The sequence below is a fragment of the Pleurodeles waltl genome, chromosome 6, assembly GCF_031143425.1.
Source record: "Pleurodeles waltl isolate 20211129_DDA chromosome 6, aPleWal1.hap1.20221129, whole genome shotgun sequence".
NCBI classification, from domain to species: Eukaryota; Metazoa; Chordata; class Amphibia; order Caudata; family Salamandridae; genus Pleurodeles; species Pleurodeles waltl.
Window position 1 is genome coordinate 439,386,614 of NC_090445.1, and position 26,117 is coordinate 439,412,730.

The window sequence follows — 26,117 nt, forward strand, 5'->3', positions numbered from 1 at the left end:
ATACCCCGTGATGCCTTCTAAGCATCCCCCCCAAAAGCCCCCGCCACCACCACCCTTGCACAACATCTGGAGTTGGCACCCCCAGCAACACCCCCAATCCCCCGTAATGGGATTTATTTCACAGGACTTCCTGGTTCTATGTCACTGACTTCGTTTTGATCTTAGAACATTTGTTGTGAGGACAACAAGAGCGACTCCCCCAGAGGACCCCCCGAGGCCTGTGAGATTGAAGCGAGCTTTGACAGTGGGGATTACCCTAATCACTTCCTATGCAGCCGGGGAAGGCCTGTTTGTGAATTCCAAATAGAGCACGGGGTGGGCACCCTCAGCCCCGCCCCCGCCCCACAAGCAGATGCATGGGGAGGGGGTATACTGACATCCTGAAAAAGCATTAGCGGGGCAGCTAGCAGCAACCCCCCAACCCCGGGACCCCACCCCTGGCTGGGATTGGCGGGCTGGCTCAATGAAATGCTCCCTGTCGTGTCTCATCAACAGTTGGAGATACAGACGGGACGGGAGACCTCAGCTGTTCATCCGAGGCGGGCGCTCTGAACTCTGACGCTTCGGAGCCCGGACGGGACGGCGGAGAACCATAGGAGCACGCCCCAAAACAGAGAAACAATGATCTTCATTCTCCCTTCATGGGATCGGATCAAGGTAGGAACCGCGCTTTTCTGACACACGTTAGCTACTAATAAATGCTGCCCATACATTCAGCGCTGCCCACAAACCGGCTTGACTCTTGGCGCCGTTAAAGCTCAGCGTTACTCTTAGCGAACCTATTGCTGTCCATGTCTTCCAACCAGACACCTACGTAGTTATAGTTAGTCTTTTTTTTTAATTAGCGCAACGTAGCTATTCCAGCGACCTCTTGGCGCATACCACCTGAGCTGCCTCACAATGGCAGGGAATGTGGATGAGGATAGACCCTCACTGGGGAGACCTGGCCAGGAAGGCACTTCTGTACCTCATTGCTCCCGTGACTTCACAAATTCACATAATCTGCCAATTCCTCGGACCTCGACACACAGGTCCACTGTTGTCTCCGGCTTCAACCCCGCTCCCCAACCAATGGCGTAACCAAACTGGAGCCCCCCTCCCCCCCAAACAATTTGGACTGGGGGCCAATCTCCGGCCTCACTCAGACCAGGTGCTGTGCTGAAGGGCCCTCCTAGAGCTCGAGCATACCCCCCGTCCCCCCCCCCCCCCCCCCCCGGCCGGCAGGGGCTGCGGGGCCTTTGTTACGCCACTGTCCTGGTGCCATTCTTCAGCGGTCTTCAGTCATGTGTGGGATGTCCGGGCCAAGAAGCCTCACAGATAGCACTGACATTTTTAATAAGCGCTTGGCACACTCTACAGTCTTCACAATATTTTGTAAACATAATTTTATACACAATTTGGTCTAGTTTTGTTGCAAATCATTGAACAATAAGCGAATGTCTTTGTGTTGCTTTCTGCGGAAAATACAGCATTTCTGTATGATTAAGTGCGTGGATCACGAGCACTATTTTGAGAAGTCGTCGAGTTCTGCAATGTTCAGCACAAACCCGACCCTACACCTGTGGGGGTACAAATCTGGTGGCGCAGAATCAGACAGTGATATGAACTACACTGTACATTATTGAGTGTATGCTAAACATCCGAGGCAAGCCTCAGATGCGCTGAAATGTAAGATATAACGGGTAAACCTGATGGTCGGTGGACAGTGTGAATGGTCACTGCTGTCTGTGGTTTCTTTTCACCTGTGTTTTACTTTCCTTTTGCAGACGCTTCTGTAAATCATACAGTTGTGGTTTTAGTATAGTCGTAAAGACGGCGTGTCGCCCTGCTTCCTCAAGGAAGAATTATGTATGTTGCTGAGAAAGATACGCTTTATTATCTCATCTAGGTGTGCACACTTTTATGGTGCTGTTGTCCTAATTGCTACCCCACGGTGGAGATGGTACGTTCCCGTTCACAGGGTAGGCTGCTTGGCTGACCGAATGGGACTGATCCTTTGGGACAGGGCCTTGTATGTTTTTTTTTTTCTGTAGCATCGTGACCATTCAAATAAATACATGTTCTGCACAGTTCCTGCAGCTAAGTACTCAAGGGCTCGCCCAAGCAGCTGTGAGCAGACAATTTCAGCTCACTCTAGCTTTATGGCAACATGCTTTGTATGCTGTGATTTTTAAGCCCAAACACAAAACCTTAAAAAAAAAACCCACATGAAACAAGATAGAAATATGACTTGAAGCTGGCTAAAAAGTCGACTGGCTGAAGCTGTCACACCTGACATGGTGTCACTTGTCAGTCATTGTGTCACTGTGTGTGTGTGCGTGTATATATATATATTTTTTTTTTAATTCAGCTCTCTGCCATGCACACTCTTCTCATAAATGTTAAGATATAATGAGTGTTGTTATGCATGCTATGATTTAACATGCTATAAGTGGTGGCGGGAGTTACAGTTAATTTAGTCTGGCTAGCCAGTTGACAATACTGTTAGGAGGTGTGTGAGTTATAGTAAGTTTTGGGCGGGCGTAAAATATTCGTTTTGCATAGAAATAGTAAACAAAAGTTTTCCTAAATATAAGTAACCTTAAACCTCTAACAGTGTGTGTGTGTGTGTATATGGCACATAGCTATGTGCATGATACAAGATGCCATTCATTTTGAAATAAACAATACCAATATAACCATAAGACTCACCTCACACTGTAGTGCGAAAAACAGCAGCTAAGGATTAATGTACACCTACAACAGCTGCTATCCTAGAACATGTTCATCCATAACAATTCACTTACTTTCATTGCAAAGATCACCATTTGCCAATTCAGAAGCAAGACAAATTGAAATGGATACACATCATACAAAATAATTACTCTAAACTCATTGCGCAATGCATTCAATATTGCGATAAGATAACAAATATCTCATATACCATATTTGATATATTATATTTAAGCAGTAAATGACTTGAAAATATAATCATAATATTCTATTTCTTTGATACAAATCCACTTGTGCATCCATCTCATTATAGTATTACAACATAAAGCATAAATACAAATAAAAAATAAAGCCCCAATGGGCCATGAGTCCAATACTTCACCAGCTCTTTCATGTATTTGTGTTTGATTCATAACGAAAGTATAACTGCGTTAATTTTGGAGGTTCTGTTTAAACATACATTAAGATGTTATATTGCAAAGTCAACCATAAGCTTATGTTAACCTTTAGATTTGTAGTGAATATTTGTGTTTTTATCATGTACTTCATCAAATAGTTTTCTCAACCTAATTCTTTGTTGTCAGCCAGATGTGCACATCCTTCAGGTGTGTGCAGCGGGGTTGGCCCTTGGGCTTGGCTTCCAGCCAGGACCTGTGCCCATCCCACGTTGCCAGCCAACCCCCACTCCTTGTGCAGCGGAATTTCTCTACAAATCCTTCACCCATCCCATTACGAGCGGCCAAATCCAGTTAAGTACTGCGATTGGCCACAGGCCCTGCTCCATAGCCAGACCCTACTTTTTAAACCAAAAAAAAACCAATTGGGGGCTGTACAGTTCCAAAATAAGAACTGTTGATGGAAGGGAAGCTTCACAGGCTGTTGCCGTGGTATAGTGTAAGCATCACTCACTAGTTCCGGACCCCTGGTACCAGAACTGGAGCCACAGTTGAAGAAGTAGCGATTGAAGCTTGCAGGGATGACAGTACCAGCAAATAAAGCTAGCCCTGTGTCCACATTTCCTATTTGGGAACTGCCGCAATAGCCTCTCAGGAGTCTGTGGTTCCAGGAAGAAGGATCAGTGGATCACACAAGAAAAAAATATATGTATTTTAGGTCCTCCCACATGGTCTGTGGATCAGGGTGTGCTCACTCTGCCCACTTACATGGCCTTTACAATCTTTTTAAGGATGCAGGCACCAAATCCCTGCACACTGTACTGGCAGCAGAAACATTTCTTCCGAGAGTTCTGGTTCCACAATTCACGTTCAGCTCTGTGGTGCCAAAATGGCTGATGGAAGAAAAAGTTCCTTTGGCCAATCATATCAAATTATTTTTTTCCATTTAGGAGCTGCAAAGATTTGCAGTTCTGGTACCGTTGATCCTTGCCAATTAATGCCCAGATATCTAAAATGTAGCCTCTCCATTCACAAACTGAGCACCTTTGTAAACTCTAGATTCCCCAAAACTACTAACAGATTTACACCAAATCAAGAAAGATCTAATCATTAAATAAAGTTCTCCCTTTCTGCCAAATTTGGTGTAATCCCCTTGTACTAAAGAGCTAAGAGCTAGGAAATGACACATTTGAAACCACCTGTTTTTCTTGCCTCTATGTGGCTACCTGTGACTGCTTGGAATGCAGGTCCCGCCCTTGACGAGACTATACGAAACGTGCCATAAAGTACCTAAAGTGGATGCACTTTTTTCTTTTAAAGTTTCATGCAGATTCGTTGAATGTGCCAAGGCATTAAACAAACGAAAATGCCCCCTTTCATCTATCACCACCGACGGTAGATGTAATTAACACATGGGCTTCCTTCTCTCCCCTTCTCAGACTACTTTTATGATAGGGCAGGATAATAGCTTAATTAAGAGGCCATTGGCTTTAGACCCGGGTGTCTGTTGCCAATGCTTGAATCAGCAGAGGCAGCGCGTGTACTTGAACACCAGTGTTTCTCTGCGGCAGTCAGAGGCCCCTGAGAAGGGAGGTGCACGCTCCACAATACTTTAGGGTGACTGAGCTAGGCCTACTTGCAAGTAATCGTTATTGCATGCTGTGTTATAGTGACGCAGATGTGTCCGGTTTGTGATCTGCGGCGCGCAGTGATAGAAGTGCCGGGGAAGGGCCTCCCTTCCATGCAGTCGCACGCGGCAACATGGCAAGGCAAAGAATCCCGGCGCGCTCGGATGCTCTTCCGCAGCGACCTGATTATATATATATATATATATATATAATAATAGAGCTTTTTAGTTCAAATTAGTCGAGTACTGCGAGTCCCACCCTCTTCTCCGGACACATGAAAGATGTTCCTACTGATCTTCAAAGACCCCTTCAGAGAAAGGCTTCATTTGAAAAGGCCTGCAGGCCTTGTCCCCAGGGCGGGGTGTGCTGTGACCCAGGCGCCTGTGCTGTCTGCAGGCTCTGCTTGGACCCTCCACTTCTGTCGGGGGTGTGTGTGTGTGTGTGTGGGAGGGGGGGGGGGGGGTGGGGTCGTTCATCACAATGAAGTTCCTCTTGGGCTGGACGCTGGGGGGCTCTGCATGTGAACAGGGTGCTAAGGCGGGTGTCTTGAAGGCCCATTGTCTGCCGCCGGTGTGTTTGTTCTGAGCCCTGGGTCAAACTGCAGCTCTGTGTGGGTAGCTGACGCAGGCCAAACACTCCCTTTGAGAGGAAGCCTGTAATTAGAGGGCAGGGGGTCCTCTAATCCTTCATGCTGGCCCTCAGAAGGTGGCATGAATGCCCACAGGAAGGTGGTCTGAGCTGTCAATTGTATACACATGCCCCTACTTTGGAAATAACACAAGCGCTGCAGAGGCTACAGTGGTTGGGTTCTTCACGTCCCTCTTGGACCAGGGGGTTTGGATGCCCACAGGGTGTGTGTGGGGGGGGGGGGGGGGTGCGAGAGGTAAGGGATGGGTGGGGGGACCAAGCAGCTTGTAGTGATGGAATCGTTTACCTGGTGAGATGCCTGAATAGGCTTAAGGCTGGACCACAGGAATTATGCGATTCAGCAACTTTTACGCATAATTATGGACTTGCCACATTTGCCACATCATCTGCTGTGGCATAATCTGCAAATTTTAATAATATAATGCGTTTCTAGCTCAAAGGGATCAAAAAGACTTTACGTTACTAAACTTTATTTCGGCAATGGCCATAAAAGCAGATATACCAACAAGTTAAAACAATAACTCATTAGAAGAATACTCAAAATGTGGCAATATATATTTTCACGCATTGGAAGTCTTTTCACAACGGTTATCTGGTCATCTTTCAGTTGCTTATTTCTGTATTTACTTATTGAACTGGTACTACTAAGGCTAAGTATTTGCCCACACAGAATTACTATGTGTAAAAATGGCAAAATAATGAAGTAATACTATAAAAAGTGGCGTGTTAAGCCACCCAATTTGCCTTTTATTGCTGCAAAATGTAGTCAACCCAGTCGCATAATGTGGTGCTCCCCTGCCGCATAACTCCTTGCTTCAGGTGAAGGAAGCAATGAGAGGACATTTTATTTGCATAGCCTACTGAAACCCATAGTTTCTGTGCTTCTTGAATCGGTTCCCCGTGAGTTCTGACAAAAAAAAAAAAAAATGGAACCCAAACCACATGCCCATGTAACCCTTGGCTTCTCTGCTCAGATTTTCAATAGAAGTACCTCCACATTCTTGGATACAAACTAATGGTTAAAGGTACCAAGGATGTGTGCAATTGCTCTCTGTAAGCCCAGGACTCCCTGGCACCTACGCCCCTATAACTCACCCTGATGACCTTCCTTCCTGTGCCCCACAGGTAAACGGACGTGATCTGAATGACGTCACGGCGGAGGAGGCCATGGACCTCTTTCAAGGAACGAATGAGCGCCTCACGCTGGAGGTCCTGAGAAATATGCCAGCTACTCCAAAAACATATGACATTGCCACCCAGACAGAGGCGCACTGGTGGGAAGGCGAAGGCGAGGAAGAGCACTCGGACTGCAAACACTTTCTGGACAGGTATAGTCAGTGATCTAAAATCCCTGTTATTTATGACTTGTTTATCATTCAACTTCTTTCTAATTGCTTTAAATTGTGGCAAATAATTGGAAGGGTGACACATTGGTTTGCCCCAGATCACTCAGTTTAGACGAGTTGGGAAACTGGGATTCATACTTTGGCTTTCTGGATCCACAGCTGACTTCTTAAAGTTTAAATACCAGCTCCCCAGACAGCTACTGGGAAGAATCTCAGTGAAACAACCTGCAAAATCTCAACGCAATAACTAGACCACATTTCCACTCACCCACTTGGTCACCCATCGAGTTGGTCACATCTGTGCACTGAGACCAAGGACTTCCAAACAGTTGCGTGAAGCCTCTAAGGTTCGTGAAATAACACTTCAAAAGCGCTTTTCAGGTGACCCTTCCCTCCTGCAAACAAGCAGCGTGGTAAAAAGCCTGGAGTGGTAAATCCCATGTGGGATGCGTTACATGGCTTTTGACTTTAACACCTGCCACCATGATACCAATAAAAAGTGCAGCACCAAAGCTGTGGGCATAGCTGTGCAACACACATGGTACATGTTTGAATTCTGGGTAAGATTTCTCAGTGAGTTGGGCTTCCACTGTGGAGATGTGTTATGCCAGTGTCAAGTTTGGATCCTAGTAAAATAGCTCAGTGGTTAATGTACTTTCTGCAGAAATCAGTCTCAAACTCTGCAGCAAGAGGTTTCAAGCCTAGCAGCCTATGTCTGCCTTTTTATCCACCTTAGGTAGATGCGTCAGTTCTAAGGAGCCGGGTAACAGTAAACGTATTATTTTGACACCAAAGGAAATGTGCTGTTCGGGATAAGTCACAAACTCTGAATTTAGAAAGAGTTTAAGATGCAGCTTATGACTCAGCTACGCCAAACCGCCCTGTCTTGTACTCTACCTGGTCTTTCAGAAAACATGACATGTGGAGGGGAGTGTGCTATTTGCCTCAGAGTTAAAGGCTGACTACGCAACATATGAACCAGTAGGTGCCATCTCTGCCCCCTGCCAACAAAGTCACATATAAACCTAACTCCTGGTCTATTTTTCTTATTTCTCTCTTTTGTTGAGTTCTTTCCCTATTTTTCCTTGCTTCTTAATATATCAATGTAGGAAGCTTGCCTGATGTGTGGTGGGTACCCAAGGTACTTACATCTTATATCAGGTCCAGGTATCCCCTCTTAGTGAAGTGTAGTCCGTGTCTAGAAGCCAGGCTCTCTAGAAGTAGCTGTGGATGACCAGCCAAGGCTTATCTAGGAGATATGCAAAGCTCATGCAATACCACTGTAGCCACACAGCACTTACACATATGAAAAAAAAATACTCAGTTGTACAAAAATAAAGGTACTTTATTTTTGGAACACAATACCACAAAATACTAGAAGGGCAAGCCTCCAATAGGAGACAATACACTAATAATATACACTAGCAAACAGAAACAGGCATAGAAAAGGTTAGAAAACAGTGCAAATAGCAATAACCAATAGTGACCCTAGGGGGAGCCCAAACCTTATACAAAATAAAATTAAATGCATACACGACCCCCACCTAGGTAAGTGGAATGTGTACAGGGAAGCGGGGGGTACCAGAAAACCACAGAGATAAGTAACACAACACTCCCCAGCTACCCAGAAAGCGGGAGTAAATCACTGGATTTCCCCCAAACCACCCAAAAGGAGGAAAAGAAGAAAAAGAAGACACCCAGACAAGGCTGCAAAAAACTAGTGGTGGATTCCTGAAGAAAGAAGACATGTGTAGAGAGGGGACCAAGACCAAGAGTCACAGTGGAGTCCAGGGGGAGTAGGAACTACTACCCACCAAGCTGTACTTGCAGGAGTTGGTAAACGGTGAGGAAGAACATATCAGCACTGTAGTCTTGGATGCAGAAGATGTCCCATGCTGGAGTGAAGATGGCAGATGGGTGATGGTGCAGGAATTCCACCAACAAGCCTTGGCAAAGACAAACTTGTGGTTAGTGGAGAAGTAGTGCTGCCGGGGACCAGAAAGGCCCAGGAGGATTCAACCCAAGAGGGGGAGTCACAAGCGACCCTCAGCATCCCAGAGAGTCCACAGGAGCAGAGGCAGCAACCACAGGAGTCCCACAGGACGGAGACACAGAAGTCGCAGACGGAGCCCATGCAGCTCTACAGAAAAGGATCCCCCGCTGCAGGAGAACCACACAGAGGGCTGAGCGTCGCAGGAAGGAGTGCTGAGGACTGGAGCTGCACCTTGCCTAAAGGTCCTTTGGAGGAGATGCAAACAAGCCTTGGCAGCTGCAAGAGATGCGTTGCATGAGGGTACTGTCCTGCTTCGGAAGGCAAAGGCTTACCCCCACCAAAGATGGGCAGCTGGCAGAGAGGCCCTAGAGGACGACTCTGGACTACCACCCGTGATGCAGGATCTACGCAGCTGAGGATGAGAGGAGATCCACACAGCTGTACATCTTTGCAGCAGGTGCCTGCGGATGCAGGGGAGTGACTCCTTCACTCCAAGGGAGATTCCTTCTTCTTGTGCAGGCTGAAGAGTTGCTGTCTTCTGAGGATGTACAGCCTGGGAAATGTTGCAAAGCTGGCAGGAGCCATGGAAACAAAGTTGCAGAAGAGTCTTCTTCGTTGATTGCAGCATTGCCGGTTCTTGGAGGGTCCAGTCGCGGTTCCAGTGGCCAGAAGTCGAAGTGGAGATTGCAGAGGAATCCTACTGGAGTTTTGCAAGCTGAGTCTGAGGACCCACCCAAGAGAGAGTCCCTAAATAGCCCTGAAAGGGGGATTGGTCACCTAGCCATGTAAGCACCTATCAGGAGGGGGCTCTGACGTCACCTGGCTGGACTGGCCACTCAGATGCTCCCAGAGTTCTCTGCCAACCTTGAAACAAGATAGCAGAGCCCAGGGACCCTCTGGAGGAGCTCTGGACACCACCCCTGGGGTGGTGATGTCCAGTTTCGTGCCAGAGCAAGGACTGGTGGTCCCTGAACCGATTTGGACTGGTTTGTGAATGGAGGGCAACAAATGTGCCCTTCAAAGCATACCAGTGGCTTGGGGAGGCTACCCCTACCAAGCCAGTCACACCTATTTCCAAAGGGAGAGGGTGTTACTTCCCTCTCCCAAAGGAATTCCTTTGTTCTGCCTTCCATGGCTTAATCAGATCAAGCAGCAGGAGGGCAGAAACCTGTCAGAGGGATGGCAGCAGCTTGGGCTGCCCGAAAACCCTGTAAGACTGGTGGTAGCAATGCTGGGGGTCCACTAAGGAGTCCCCAGAGTGCATGGAATCATACTTCCAATACCTGCAACAGTATTGGGGTATGATTCTGACATGTTTGATACCAAACATGCCCAGGTTCGGACTTACCATGATGTAGCTGGACATAGATAGTGACCTATGTCCAGTACACGCGTAAAATGGTGTCCCCGCACTCACAAAGTCCAGGTAAGTGGATCTGGAGTTTGTGGGAGCACCTCTGCTAGTGCAGGGGTGCCATCACACACAGGTACCCGCACCCTACCCTCTGGACGGAGAGGGCCTACCATAGGGGTGACTTACAGTGACCTGGTGCTGTGACCTGTGGTGAAAATGGGTGCATGCACCATTTCACGCAGACTGCAGTGGCAGGCCTGCGGAACCCTTTGCATGGACTCCCTATGGGTGGCAGAATAACTGCTGCAGCCCATAGGGATCCCCTGGAACTTACATGGGGGACCAGCATGCCAATTGTGGGAAGAAAAAGGTATAGTCTACAGGTGAGAGCATAACTTCTGGGGTCCTGGTTAGCAGGATCCCAGTTGACACAGCCAAACACACTGACAACAGACAGAAAATGGGGGTAACCATGCCAAGAAAGAGGGCACTTTCCTATAGTCAGGTACCTGTGGAGCAGCCAGCAGATAGTTTTGTGCTGCAGGAAGGTCTGAAAATATCTTATTGCTTTGCCGTAGTTAAAGTTTTAGCTAGATCTTTTCCCACATCTAAAGAATTTTTAAACTGATCCGTAGGTGCATATGCTGACTTTTCCCAACTATTTACCCACTCATATGCCAAAATTAGGGGCAGGTAATTATTTGCACAGTTTCATTTGGCACAGATCAAAGTGTTTCAGTGCTTTTTTCTCTTCCTTTCAGTCTGTATCAGAACTACCTGCTGCCTGAGGAGCACAGTAGCGACGATGAAGATTATCTGCCCATCATGCCTCATGATGTGGAGAACGCCGACGAACTGCCCTGCCAGGTATGAGAATCTATCCATCATCATAAGGGCAACTGTCCTGAGAGGTGCCTGTAACTGTTCGCCCCCTGCAAGGTGGGGTTGACCTCGCAATCCAATGCCAAGTACCAGTAACTGCCTATCCAATTCCAGGTACCAATAACTGTCTGTTCACCGTAAGGTATTAGTAACCGTCCCTCTGCCCTGTGCAGTTAAATGTCTGTCCTACACTACATAAATGACAAAGTGTGATTAACAGGTCGCAAGTTTGAATAACTTTTGTGTCGATTCAGCCATTCATCTAAGGGGCGCATCATTAGTAAAATGTATGTGCACTGTTGGCAAAGGGGTATGATATTAATGATTATTATAATTATTATTATAGCAATGTCAAGTGTAATCTTGTGAAGTAAGATGGCAACAGAGTGGGCATGTTGACTGGTTGTTTCAAACGAAGCGGAGGGGAGAGTACAGACTTCAGCAGGAGTGTGGTGTTTCTGTGGATAGTAATGTGCCTGCTCATCTGACTGAGTTCATTGTTGTGTTTCCAGGTAGAAGGATCCGTATTTGATCCCGAGCAAGATATAGCAAGCTGTTTTGTTCCTGACGGGGTCTCCTTCAGCGCCATTCTGGTAAGAACACAGAGAGGAAATGTATCGGAATGGAATGACCCAAAGGCAATGCAGTACTACACATTGCAAAGCGATGAACAACAACGCTACAGAAGAGGGGGCAGCAATGACATTTCATGAAGTGTGCAGTAAAGAACGGAGTACTATATTATTGTAGAGACTACTTATAGCACGCCAAAACAGCATCACCATGTCATATTGACATGTTATAAATGTCCTAAGCCATTTGGGATAGCATCCTTTTCTCAAAAATAAAATACTTTAGGGCATATTTACAAGCTCCTAGCACCACCTTGCGGTGCCCTAGCATCATTTTTTTTAAAGCTAAGTCGGCGTTAAGGAGGCCTTCCTCCCGCACCGTATTTACAAAGTGTTGCAATGCTTGCATTGTGCCACTTTATGCCTGTGCCAGGCATAATGTATACAGGGGTGGGGGGCGTTCCGACACAGTGAAATCTACAATATTTCACTATACTGTTTTTTCTGTCATTTTTAATATCTGCTCAGAGCAGGCGTTAAAATGACGCACCAATTTTACTCAATGGGCCTTCCTGTGCTTTGCTGCACTAGTGTAAAACTTTTTGACGCTAGTGCAGCAAGGCGTCACAATAGCGTAAAGAATAATGACGGTATTGTCTTACCGACCGCCATAGTGCGCGTAATGTAAATACAGCGCAGCCAAGGTGTCGTTAGGTGGGGCTGGGGCGATGCAAGAAAAGTGGAGCATTGGGACCTATACACCACTTTCTTTTAAATATGCCCCTTTGTTCTTTAGTACTAATATTTAGCCCATAGCCAGATTTACCACTCAAACATTCTTTCAGTCTATCATACTTTAAACTTTTTTGTACACATTACTGAGTCTGCTCTCCATTTAGTTAACCTCCTCTGTCCTCTGTAATAGGACGCGTTGTCAGAGAAGAACCGGAAGTGCAGTCTGCACAACTAACATAGCTGCCGTAAAGCAGCAAAAGGGCAAGGTTGCATGTTCCTTCCCTTCCACCAGAATGATAATTCATATCGCTTTGCCCCTTTGTTGGTATAATGGAAGTCCGGGCTGCATTTCTACTCCTTCTCTGATAGTAAAAAATAGCAGACACACTAGGTAAGAAAATGCTTCAATAATGGTGAAAATGCAGATAAACAGAAAGGGTCTTCATCAGAGAAATCTGGCAGAAATTAAAACAAGAAACAACATATTTTAAAAAACACGTGGATGCTATGTCACCTTTAAACTTTACAAAACCTGATGGTTTTAAAATAATTTTTTACTGCAGTTCCTCAATGTTGGATCTCTTAAATTGCTGCTATTTTAATCAGTCATTCTCTCTCTGTTCAAGACAATGATACAATAGATTTCCACATCTGCGCTCGTTGTATTTAGCAATTGCAAGAACACAAACGTTAACAGCATCACATGTTGTCACAATCGATAGCATATGAATTCAACAGCTATCCTCATTGTTAGAATGGATGACATCACAGATTTCATTAGCTGCACTCAGAGTGACATGGGATGACATCAAACACTTCCCTGTCAAATCTTACTTACTGCCAGACTCATGATGTCATACACTTCAGTGTATAACAAACCACACCGCCGACAGCATTAAACAGAAGAAAATCAGTTGCTCCTGGAGATTTCTGTGCAAATGGCCGTAACCAGTAGTCAGTTACTATAGGAACAGGGAGCAAATGAAGAATGAGAGGGGGAAGCCACAACCAATAAGGGAAGAGGAACAGGAAAAACAGGTTCCGGGCTAGACAGCACAATTTAAGTAGGCACTGGTTGAATGTAACCCCCTCCAGTGTGATGCATCCTCTTATTTAGGGCTCCCTATCACCAGGCCAGTAAACAGTATCGGGGTGCCACAGAACATGGTGAACCTTGCTCAAACTCTATCACGTAACATAAGATTCCATGTTTTCTGGAACATTCTAAGACATTAAAAGCCTGTCATTGGCAGCTGTGAAAGCCACCTCACCTTTGACCTAGGAAAATATGGGTGCGATCTCTGGATTGACAGAGCAATGGCAATCGGGCATTTCCACCTGAATGCAGACGTTCCAAGCACAAACCTGCCTCTTTTCACCCACCGGTCAGATGGTCCACATAATCCAAATGGGCATGAGAAGATTGTGGTATTCCACAGCTCTCCTAAAGGTTTTAAATCTCAAAGGTGCCCAGTGAAATGTTTCAAATTAACTTCACTCCAAGTCCTGGGGCATCCACCACACTGCATGAAATACAGCAAGTATGTACGTACATGCATATGAGATCTATAAAGCGCAAATTTAGCCATAAAACAATAAGGCATTGTATTTTTTATTTTTTTTATTGTATTTTTTACAGTTTTCTATGGTGAGAATGTGGCCAAATGGCATTAGAGAGCTTTACAAGAGAATAGGAGTTGAGTTACAATTAACAATCAATCAATAAAAACAATAAATACAAGATGAATATAGTCAAGTCAAATTAGATGTTGGGTAATGGAATTTGGGTCAGTCTCTTCCAAAAGTGAGTTAGAGTGATACAAAAGTGGGGAGGGAGGAAGGGGATGGTGGTCCGGTGTGGAGAGGTGGTCAGGGTGGTAGTACAGAGCGGGGTAGTTAGGGTGAGGTAGGGGTAAAGATCTACTGGATGGAGAGTTGGGAACACATAGCAAATGCAGGTTAAAACAGTGGAATTCACAACAAGTAGAGGTGCTGGGTAAGTAAGGGTTTAATATAAGGCGAGGGGTGAGAGAAAAGTGAAGTTTGTTTCATAGTGGGCGGATATCAACGAATGTTCAATTCTTGCAACAAGATGTACCTGAAGCAGAGCAGGAATGCCTTTAATCAACACTTTCGCTTTAACAATACGCCCCAATATGTTACATAATGGGGTTGAGCTTGCCGCAACTGAAAATGGCTGCGTAGGCCAGGAGCTTTGTCAGCCGAACGATTATCCCACATGATCCCCCCCAAACTGATGGAAGGAGCTCCTGAACTGGACACTAACAAGCAGCGCCTCCTAAATCGCTCTGGGGAAGAGGCAACGGAGCTGTGAGGTGGGTGGCATGAAAGGTGGGCGGCATCAGAGCAGCGACATAGGCCGGGCCCGGTGGCACCACTCCCGACCCAGCAGTGCACCACGCTAATGACTCACCCCTAAGGAGCTCCGGACATCCGGGCTGGAGAGACGTGCCCTAACTGTGCGGCGCGCCTCAATGTGTGTGCAAGCGACCCTGGCCAATCGGAGGGCCGGTGAGAGCCCGCAGTGGTGGGGGACGGAAGGAGACGAGGCCTGACACCCTGGAAGAGTTGGAGCACTAAGGTGAGGTACTGATCCCCAAAAACAGAGCCTCACTGGCGAGGGGTGGCGATGAGCATTTGAACGGATGAGTCGGCTGGACACGAGCTGAAGCATAATCGATCCCTTGGAGTAGTGGGACGCGAAGGGAGAAGTAAATCCAAGCGCAGATTCCAGCACGGGCGACATAAGTGACACTATGTGAAGCAGTGGGCACAGGCACCCTGAACAGCGTCTGTCTGGAGCGAGGATAGGAGGCCCCATATGGAGAGAAGTGACAAAAGGCGATCAGGGGCGGCCACGTGCTGCACTGGGGGCGCTGCCGCAGTGGCCCGGAGTTGTCCCATGCTACATGGAGGCCAGGCTTGAGGACCCACGAATGCAGAATTTTAAGGAACCCAACAAGGGCGGCTGAAGAGCATTATGAGCGGGGAGGATAACCGGGGCACTGGACTAATAACTGTCCAAAACGGAAGCGAACTACGCTAAAGTGAAAGGAGAATGGGCCTGAGGCAAGGAACACCCCTGAACACGATAAGACGCACCTACATGGTCAGGACTGGTGCAGAGGGGGCAACAGGACTGCCCTATCATGAGGAAAATGGACAAAGTACAATCAAAGTTACAATTCGACCTGAGGAGGACCCCCAAGGCCAGAAAAGAAGGCCCAGCGGCCCAAGCACGGGCGAGAAGAAGGGAACGCATAACCTTAGACGGAGAAGGATCTTAAGCAGATATTAATGTTCATGCAACACAGTTTGACAAAAATTGATGGAAAAATTGACGCATTAACCTTTTACATGAATCGCATGTCCAAACGAATTGACAAACATGCTGAACACCTTGATCAGGCTAAGCGGCGAATATTGGAAGCAGAAGATGAACAGATCAAGATGACCTCTACACTGACGAAAATAGACAAACTCCTGGTCACGCTGCAGGCTAAGGCAGAGGAACAAGAGACAGGATCGCAACATAATAATGTCCAATCGTGAGGGTTGCAAAATCAACTAATATAGACAGCTACTTATTGACATTCGGAGCTGTGACACTTTCTCCACTATGTTGTGAAAAGAGCGCACCATACGCCCCCCACGCCTGTTCTTGGCCCAGCTCCTTAATTACAGAAACAGAGACGTAGACCTCAGAAAGGCCAGTGAGCTTGGTACCCTGGGCCATGCGAGCGTTGAGATTGCACTCTATCCAGATTTCACGCAAGAGGCGAGAAGACACTTCCAACAGGGGAAACAACAATATGCTCTATCCTGCTTGGCTGCACGTAATGCTGGATGAAAAAGCGCATTTCTTCACTGATGCCAAGAAGCTTCAACAATTCATAGCTCGCTGGGAACCTGCTGTAGTGCAGAAGAAAACATCAACTGCTCGCAGTTAAGACCCAGACATAGAGATGGAGGATGTGTAGTGACTCAAGATGAGGGGGACAAGCGATATGTTAGAGCTCTCCCCCCCTTTTCTCACACTGCCATCAGGTACGACGAAATATGCAAAGGCAGAAGACTAAATGATGACACACCATAATACGAATACACGCTGGGCATTTAAATGGTGGTAAGGAATGAAGGGGAAGGTAGGGAAGGACATAAACCGGGGCTAATCGAGAGAACTTGAGACTGCGGATAATACACGGACATAGGGGGTTAACAGTTAAGTCGCATGGGTATACAGTGGGATAGAAACTATGCTTTATATAATGGGGATCACTGAACCAATGTTGCAGGCGCATGCCCCTCAGAATATCTCACAAAATGTATGTTTGAGATGCAATGCAATTTCCGCTGACAATATACATGAGATACAGTGGACAGTTTCGGCAACATCTGTCCCCAAATGTGCACACTTAAATGGTTTGATATAATAATGTCTGAAGGTAATCATGGAGAGTAGGTAAGAAATTGCGCCAGTGGAGGGATAGCGCAATATGGATGGGGGGAGGGCAACAAACTAACTGGGGTCTTTAAAGTTTGAAGGCAGATATCTTTGTTTGCACAGTGCACTGGGCTAGTACCACTACTATGGGACATGGATTTTCGCAAGACATAGAATGATTAATGGGGAGCATACAAACACAGCACACCCTGCCAGACCTGCACCACTTAGACTGATCACTTGGACCATCCGGGGTCTCAATGGCAACAGGTAGCTTATTTACATAGACACAAAGTGGACATAGCTATACTACAGGAAACACACCTACCCCAGAGTAGTGGGGCTCTTACGCAGTGCAGGATGCAGGGGCAGGTCTATGCAGCGGGGTTCACATCACACGCCAGAGGAGTCCTTATCTGTACCTGAAAAAGATCAGGGATAAAGCTGCAAGAGCTCTATGCTGACGTAGAAGGCTGATATATTGTGGCCAAATGCACCGCAGAAGATTTAGAGATACTATTCATAGGTATATATAGACCGAATCATGACGATCCAAATTTTTATCAGGAACTCACCTCTAGACTACAGCAGTGGGGAAATTTACCACAGGTATGGGGAGGGGATCTCAATTGTGTACTCAACCCAGATCAGATAGATCCAGGGGACCCCCATGGAGACATTCGGCATCAGAACGCGCTTTTCAAGAGATGATGCACCAGGAGGGGCTACTAGATGTGTGGTGACATCAAAATCCAACAGTTCCTGGCTATACGCCCTATTCCTCAGTTTACGACATACACACACGTAGAGTATTGGTTGCTTTCGCAGTGTTAAGCCCACAGGATTCATAGTTGCGAGGTCTTACCACACACGTACTGGGACCACTCCCCCGTCCTTATGAAGCTGAATTTACACTCAAAGTGCAGACTGCTTTCTCCTGGCGCTTCCCACCAAATTCACTCCTAGATGCAGAACTTAAGGAGGAACTGGGAAAGCTTAAAGAACTCCACTATGTCTTTTCCCAGTTCCTCCTTCAGTACTGCATGCGACCCAGACATGAGCACAATATGATACTCCCGGTACAAGATGAAAAGAGACAGGTTCTTAGTGAACCTGTACAAGTTGCGGAACGCTTTAGCAGATACTATAGAGATCTGATTAGTTAATATCATGAGGAGGCAGTAACAGACTACTTTACCCATATTGCCATGAAGTGGCTTACAGTAAATCCTAGAGAGAGATTAATGGCCCCTCTACAGCCAGGGGAAATCAGAGCAGCCCTAAAAGATATGCCAACCGGTAAGGCGCCGGGCACAGATGATCTCACAGTGACCTTCTATACCACAGTTGGGTACCGTCTTCTAAGAAATGGCCAAATATGGCTTTATGCCACCTACTATGCAGGATGCACTACTGGTAGTGCTACTGAAGCCAGGTAGGTTGCCGGAGCACCTGGTCAAGGTAATGTATGAGCATCCTGTGGTGCACCTATAACTGCTCCTATCACTATAAAAAGAGGGACAAGGCAGGGATATGCTCCCTCTCCCCCTTAGTGTATGCTTTAGTGGCCGAGCCACTAGCATGTGCGATCAGAAAACACCATTCCCATAGAAGGCTGCGGTTCCCTTATTATACCTTCATAATGTCAACATATGCCAACGATACCTTGTTATATGTCAGGGACCCTGAACGTAACTTGATGCCAGTACTGAGAGAGGTGGTGTTATTTGGGGGACATGCAGGACTTAAGATGAACTGGGACAAGTCAGTGGTGTTCCCACTTACACCAGTCTTGAAACCAACCCCATTGAATACCCCTTACAGTGGACAGAGGACTCCACCCGGTAGCTGGGGGTTCGTGTGCCCATGGATCCAGCAATAATTCTCCAGGAAAATTACGGTAGGGCAGTACAATGATTAGTAGATGGATCAGACTACCGCTTTCTTTTGTTGGATAGATAGCAATAATGCACATGGTTATCTTGCCCCGCTTTTTGTTTCTCTTTTTAAATATCCTGATGCTACTCACCCGAGCGGTGCTTGACAAGCTGAGGGTACTGATGATACAGCTAGCCTGGGCGGGCAAACAGCCTAGAGTGGGATGGTTGGCATTAACCCACCCTACGACGTGGGAGGTCTCAATGCCCCTGATCTAGAGGCATATTACTGGGCTGTGCAGTCACAATACGCCCATTACTGGGTACACGGTGTGCGCGATCTGCCGCATGTACGAATAGAGCGAGGTGCAGCGACCCCTTGTACACTTCAACGATCTCCGTTCGGACTTTCGGCCAGACATTATGGGGTATTAGACTCATTAAACGCAACACTTCATGCATGGCACAGGATGCTAAACAGACAAGCGGGATCACTGTTGTATACACCCCAAATACCTTTAGCTTTGGTGCAAGTGTTTCCCTATATCGCAGGAAAAGGGAGCATTGAAAACCCCAAAAGATTTAGATATCACTACAATGGGGGACTTCTTCACGGATGGGAAGTTTAGGGACTTTGGAGGAAGTGCGGGAATGCGGAATCCAGACTAGTCTGTTAATGCGCGTTTATTACTATAGAGTGCGATATACACTAATTGCTGGTAGAATAAATACTAGAGCCTTCCCCCGTTCTGGCCCTGACCTCGCTTACACAAACATCTGCACCAGAACATTTTAATATCCAGACTGTATCCATGTACCCAGGAAGTGTGTGGACCAAGGGGCCCGACTGACTTGGCAAGGGGACTTAGGTACACCTATAGATGAGAAACTGGACATACTGCTGCTCAGTGACAACAACGATATCCCTGAATAGCAGGCATAGACTAATACGTTTCAAATACATCAATCAAGTTTATCATACTCGGGCCAGACTATACAGATACAGGATCCGGGAGAGTGCTGCATGCCCCAGGTGCCCGGAGCCTAATACAGGGTTTCTACAATTTGCATGGAACTGCTCCGGAATATACAGGTATTTGCAGGAAGTGTTCCGGACACTTAGCGATATTGTGGGAGAAAAGATGGAACCAGAAATATCACTTGCATTACTAGGATGCAATAAAAGATTACCACAGGCGATTGATTAGACGGCTGGCTGCCATTGCGTTACTGTTAGCCAAGTGCAGAGTAGCTATGCGATGGATGAGGGGCCCCTTACCGAATACACAGGAATGGTTACGAGATATGACGTACTTTAACAGGCAATCTGACACCTACAGTGAGCTCCTCCCCTAAGGTCCGATAATCAAGATTTGCTGGGGTAAGTATTCTGAATTACTGGCAGGGAGGAGCTGAGTTGAGTCAAGTGAGGATATGTATACCCACCTGCAAAAAGATTCTGCCAAAATAGTGCACAATCTAAATGTATAGTGTTGGGACCGCTAGGTGTACTACACATATTTTGTAACCAAGTAGATATCTTGCCAAGCTCACTTAATTGAGGAGCACTGTTTAATTGTAAGTTGAATTAATAATCCAATAAAGCTTTAAAAGTATGTTACATAAAACAAAATGTAAAAGTGCTGACGATTTGGGGAAAGAACGTTCACAATAGTGGTCCTGTGTGCCTAAACAGAGAACTCTCCAGACTTCAAGGCACTTGAAAAAAACGAATACCTTCGTTCCTTCCCTTCATCTCGTTGGGTTGTGCATTGGAACACTTGTTTGACCCTAGCTCCAACTTTAAATGAAGAAAACCCTTGTTAAAATCTTTTTGGCCGATGCTGTTCCTTTTGGACCTCAAAGATGGATTTTTGTCTCAGAAAGGAAATACATGCAATGTAAATTTGGGCTAATTAGCATACGGTGCCATGTCCCTAGTAGTCAGACTTCTGCGCAAAGTATTAGGGCAGAGATGCTGTGTATGATACCTCCAAAGGTTGCCGTTAACCCCACCCCATACAAAAAACATTAGTTTGGGTACAGACTGGGGCAGTCTCTCCTAGAACATTGGCGAGAGATCACTGTGGGTGTAAGTGGCCTGTTGCCAAGGATTTCCTGGGGTGGTTGTGCACCCTTTTGGGGAAGATGGTGGCAAGTGACATGTTGCTGTCAGGATACTACGTTCCTTATTAGAAAGTACACCTTGTCATTCCAGAATTATGTACCTATATCATTACTAAAATAGTTGATGCATCCAGCCCAACACTACTGGTTTGCTTGCACCAATGTGCTAAGAACAATATACCATCTTGTGACAGACTGGTGCTCATGGCACTACTAAAAAGAAACTTGATGTATTTTATTCAAGGATTTGTAGCTGTTTGTGCTAATAATTCAAGATGATTACCTGGTGATTATGGTTTTATCTGTGCCCATACATAATAATAGTTACAGTTAATTCATCATTGTATATTCAGTATAACTAGTGGCCATGAAAGTCCACAATGAGCCCTAATGCATTTCGAACAGATAGATCTTCTTCAGGAGGCGATGTTTATTGGAACTGTAGAAAAGACAGGCATTGATCATATAACATGTTGGAGAAAAAATTGGCTATAAAACAGTTTCTAATGTAGTCTGCACAAAAAACCCAATTAAACACTCCAATCTATACTCTCAAACTGAGTATGTCTTTGACATCTATTTACTCTTCTCTATTTTGGTCCTATTAAAGAATTATGTATTTGCAGAAGGACAAATATACTAAATTACATAGTATTCAGCAATGCTTGGCTAGTTCTCATCAATGGAGCTGAGCCTTTGGATGGATCCCAGATCAACCTGGCTTGGTTCCAAAGAGTGAGCCTTGCCTGGATTTATTCTAAGAGTTCATACACATACGTTGCATGATTACTGAGAACATCAGCAGGCTGCATGAGGCCCAGAATAGTTCACAAAATGTTAGGGGCCCTCATGAACCTCATAGCAGTTTTCCACCCTTCCCAGAACACCTGATATGCAAAAAAATATGTTTTTAAAAATGTTGCTAGCACATCTATCTTGTATTCATTCAGTACCAGCATTTATTGTCATTGTTTTCACCACCATTTACGGAATATAAGGCGTGTATTGTTATACTAATTCATGACCAGTAAAAGACCTTCTCTGTGTTTTGTCTTGTAGACGGAGAACGATGAGGATAGCATAAAAACAGCCAAGAGTTCAGCGAGTCACCCAGACTGGGACAGTGGCCTAGGATGCACTGATGGAAGCATCCGGGTGGATGAGAATTCTGGACTTGAAACGGAGTCAGATGATCCATGTGTGCAGGAGAAAGGATGCCTGGATCCTGAAACCCATGGGCCTCAGACTGGAACTCCTCTGCACTCTGTTGATTTCTCGACCAGCGATGATCTGAGCGATTCAGGTTTTTGTAGCATCAGCCCTGAAGAATACATGAGATTCCAGAAAATCTTGGAGGGCAGATGTCAACAGTACCAGCTCTGTGAGTCCAGGCAAGAACAAAAAGCTCACCAAATTCTCAGACATAAGGGACTTGAGAATCATGTCAAGCCATGTGATGAAGGGCTAGAGAGATCCTCATGGAGCCCTGGGCTCCCCACACTGGAAGAGTATCCAGAGGGGATGCTTACAGTCACTCACTCGAAAAATGCAGAGCATTGCTTGAACAGTAGCCTTGTGCCTTGTCCTAAAGAATCCATGACTAGTGATTACGAGAAGAACAAAAAAGATAAATCAAAGTCAAATAGGCCGATCCAATCTCCAGCAACAAGCATCCACTCAGGGGAGAAGCCCTTAGACCTTACAGATCGTGGTCTGCGGTGTCGCAGTTACCTGAATTTGGTACGTGAAGAACAGATGGACGAATGGTGTGCTTATCCCATCACTGAACCAAATCCTGCCAGGTTACACAATGTTAGTTGTCACAACCAGACCAGGCAGCAAGGGAGACTTCAGTGTGAAAGGAACCGCGTCCTGTGCAAAAAGCAGCAGAAGATCCAGCTCATGAAGGAAAGGGCCCTACGGCTCAAGGAGGAGCGTAGTGGCGCCACCACAGATGATGATGCTCAAAGTGAAATCAAAATGGGCCGGCACTGGAGCAAGGCTGAGAGGAGGCAGCACCTGCAAATGGCCAAAGAGCAGAAGCAGCGGAAGGAGCTCCTCCTGCAGTGCCGGATGGAAAGCCTGGCGGAAGGCAGCCGAGCTGGAACTGACAACAATAGTAATGAACACAACATCATTGAGCTGAGCCACAAAAAACTTATGAGGAAGAGGAGCAAGAAAGTCCTGGACAACTGGATCACAATACAGGAACTACTGAGCCATGGAGCAAAATCCATAGGTGGCACCACCTTGTATAGCCCTTTGCTGTCTGTTACCACAGTATAGTACCAAGTCGACCTCAGCACTCAGACAAATCTACTCAGGCCCACCTCCTGAAAGGACATGAACATTTGTGAGCTTTCCCAATGAAAGCAACCAAACAAGCACAACGTCAAGTGACATCTAAGCTGTGTAATGCAGCCCCACAGCTACAGGGCGTATCCAAAAGATAAAGATGATGGAAGCTTAAGCAGACTGAACACTTGACGTTTTTTGTGTGCAGTGTATCATTGTCCATGATACCACTTGCCTTATCCACTGGAACAGACTAATTGTATTTATGTCATGATGAAATATTGTTATGACCATTTGTATAGCACCTTGTGCCATAAGCATGTCATTGAATATGTTTCCTAATGAGGGTCCCTTTTTGTTCAGTTGTTGTACCTCCATCCATTAGATATGTAGGGTTCGTAGTGATAAGCATAGGGATGGTTTGTGTTGGTTAATGTGAAAGTAAAATGATTTTCATCAACTCTCTGTAGTGTGCTATGAGTATGGATGTGCATGCCTTGCCAGTTTTCATTGATCAGGCTGATTGCTGCTCATTGCCCAGAAAAGGCAAATTATTTTCTACAAATCTTTGGTAGCCAGGTAAGCAGCTCTGGTGCAATGTTTTGTACATAATTGTGTGGCATGTTTAGTCTAAATGTACCTGAATGGGTCTAAGATATATGTAGATATTCTGAGTATTGTGGAGTGGAAATGGAGAGTGAAATTGAGTACATCAGTAGACAAAGTATATGGAGTAACTGAGCTGCCTTGATGTCTCCTAAAGGTTCTGTCCACTGTGTTTTGATGGATATAGAAAGGCAAATAGATTTCCCTTGCACCCACGGCTGAGAAGCTTCAAAAACATTTCATGAGTAGCTTGTTAAACGTGAAAAAATACACCAACGACTGCTCAGGAAACTCAGTAGGGAGAGATTTTAGATGGCAGTGGTTTGTTTACTTCGAGTAAGGTGCTATACAGAATAACTCCAGAGTCTGCACTGCTTTCTCTTTGCTGCATAATAAGCAACCCCAGGAGGTTCAAAGTGAGTCATAGGCTATAAAAACGGAATATGTGCAATATTCTTTCACTCTTATTCACTCAAAGGTCGAAACCTCTCAGATATTCAGACTGTACCTCTAGCACCTACAGGCAGCGCCTCTTTGTGAGTGGATCGGAGATTCGGGGCATAGCTTTGGTGAGTTCTGATTTGAAAGTTGGCTGTGTCTTTACTGTAGCATAAAGGTGTGTTCAAATGTTTCCAAGCTATCAGTGCTTACTGAGGAATTACATGGACTTGGAATTCAAAATGGCCGGCTGACTCGCACTGAAAAGTAAAAAGTAACACCGATTGCCACGAAGAGAGTGAGATAGCAAAGATAGTCACTTTCTAAAAGTTCATAAAAGACAAAGCTGTTTAACAGATATTACAGTCACGGTTACCGCAGAAGCAAGCTGTGAAAGAACAGAATAGTTAGCTTCAAAATGGGATGTTAGTGTTAGGTAACAGACAGGGTATCCCTTTAAGAATTACCTAGAATGCAAATTGTATGATAGAAATGATGTCATCTTCTAAGCCTGCTATCATATTGCAAACAAGATAACCATGCAAGCAAGCCTTTGGAGAGCAAGCTTGGATACCATTTAACCATGTTCTAAGGTAGAAAGATGTATGGCCTTTTAAGAAGTCTGTGAGATAGCAGACCTGATCACCAATCAGCTAATTAGTGAGGTACTAGGCACAGTGACTGTCTAAGAAAGGTCTCGGATAGCAGAAATGGCTACTGCTTAATATGTAGTTGGATCAAAAGACATAGTGACTAAAGCTAGCTAGGAAATACCAAGCATCGTCACCTTCACAAGAAACTGAGAGTAAGCAGGAATAGTGATTTTCTAAAAACATTGTAAGATGGCAGCCATGAAAGTTATTTATGACTAAAAGTCAAATGTATTTTATGCTATCCTAAACAGTTAGAGTATCACTATGAGTCAGTTTCACTCATGCTGTTGACAAGAAAGTGAGCCACAAATCACCAATAACAGTGAAGTTAATTAAAAAAGTTGTTGTCCCTTTTACGTCTCTTTATGCTTAGCTTTCTGAGAAAGTTCCTTCGAAGTGGGCGTTCTGATGAAATGTGGAGAAAGATGATATTTTGAAGAAAGACAAATATTTTCTGTAAATAGAGAAATTGAAACAAAGTCTTGTTGCCAACATTAAGTACTGTGCAACAAGGCTTTGATAAGTTTTCTGTATTCCTTGGAAAACTCTGCAGAAGGGACACATTTTCCCTGTTGCACTGTTTTTGCAATAGTTTGACTATTTGCATAACATTGTTGGAAATTCTAGAGGATTTCTCTGTAAATAATTATATTTGTGTCCAAATAAACTGACTTTACTATAATTTCTACTTTTGTGTTGATACTCTTTGTTACACGAGGCTGGTCATTATTTCATGCTAGTCTAGCAAATAGTGTTCGAGGTGGAATTCGGGTTTTTCGAGGGATGGTGCAGCTCCCCTCATAGATAACAGAGCCCTTGTTGAGGGCACTAAACCTGATCTTACTGTGAAAGAAAACAGTAACCCTGAGCCCACTTAAAGTCCAAAACATGTTTATAACGCCAAATAAGCAAAAACGGTCATGTTGCAACCCAGAAAGACAGAGTTTTGCTTCCTCAAGTAGTTGAGAATATAATGCTAACTCCACAAATTTCTGTAACATTTTTATAGTTTTTCTCCACATAGGCAGTGGAAGTAGTCTGCACATGACAGAAACTCAATCATTAGGTAATGGTACTAAGAGGTGCAGAGTTTTCTCACGAGAAGAGTGCAAAAAGACCTAGAGAAAAGATACAACAGTGAAGACCTCAGACCTGTGATCGCTACATTGTGAATCCTCGCTTTGGTGTATCAAGCTAGAAACAAGGCCTGTGAACATCAGAGGCAAGATGGCACAAACAGGTTGATATAATATAGGCATGCGAAATGTCCGTGGATTACTTTATCAATGAGTTAGTTAAATCATTATAAAACAACTAAGGGCAAAATCTAAAGCAGAGCTATAGCCACTAATCCACTCAGCTTAATTTCATTTTCACTTTCTTCACAGCTT

General features: G+C 45.4%; 1 protein-coding gene across 1 annotated transcript; it reads left to right on the top strand.

Annotated features, from left to right (window-relative positions):
* Positions 1-296: 296 nt before the first annotated feature.
* Positions 297-25,393, top strand: LOC138299864 (PDZ domain-containing RING finger protein 4-like). The gene is made up of 5 exons (XM_069238525.1): positions 297-657; positions 6,509-6,711; positions 10,838-10,943; positions 11,471-11,551; positions 21,794-25,393. Exons 1-5 carry the CDS (start codon positions 622-624, stop codon positions 23,018-23,020), a joined length of 1,653 nt encoding a protein of 550 aa, XP_069094626.1. The 5' UTR covers positions 297-621; the 3' UTR covers positions 23,021-25,393.
* Positions 25,394-26,117: the final 724 nt, after the last annotated feature.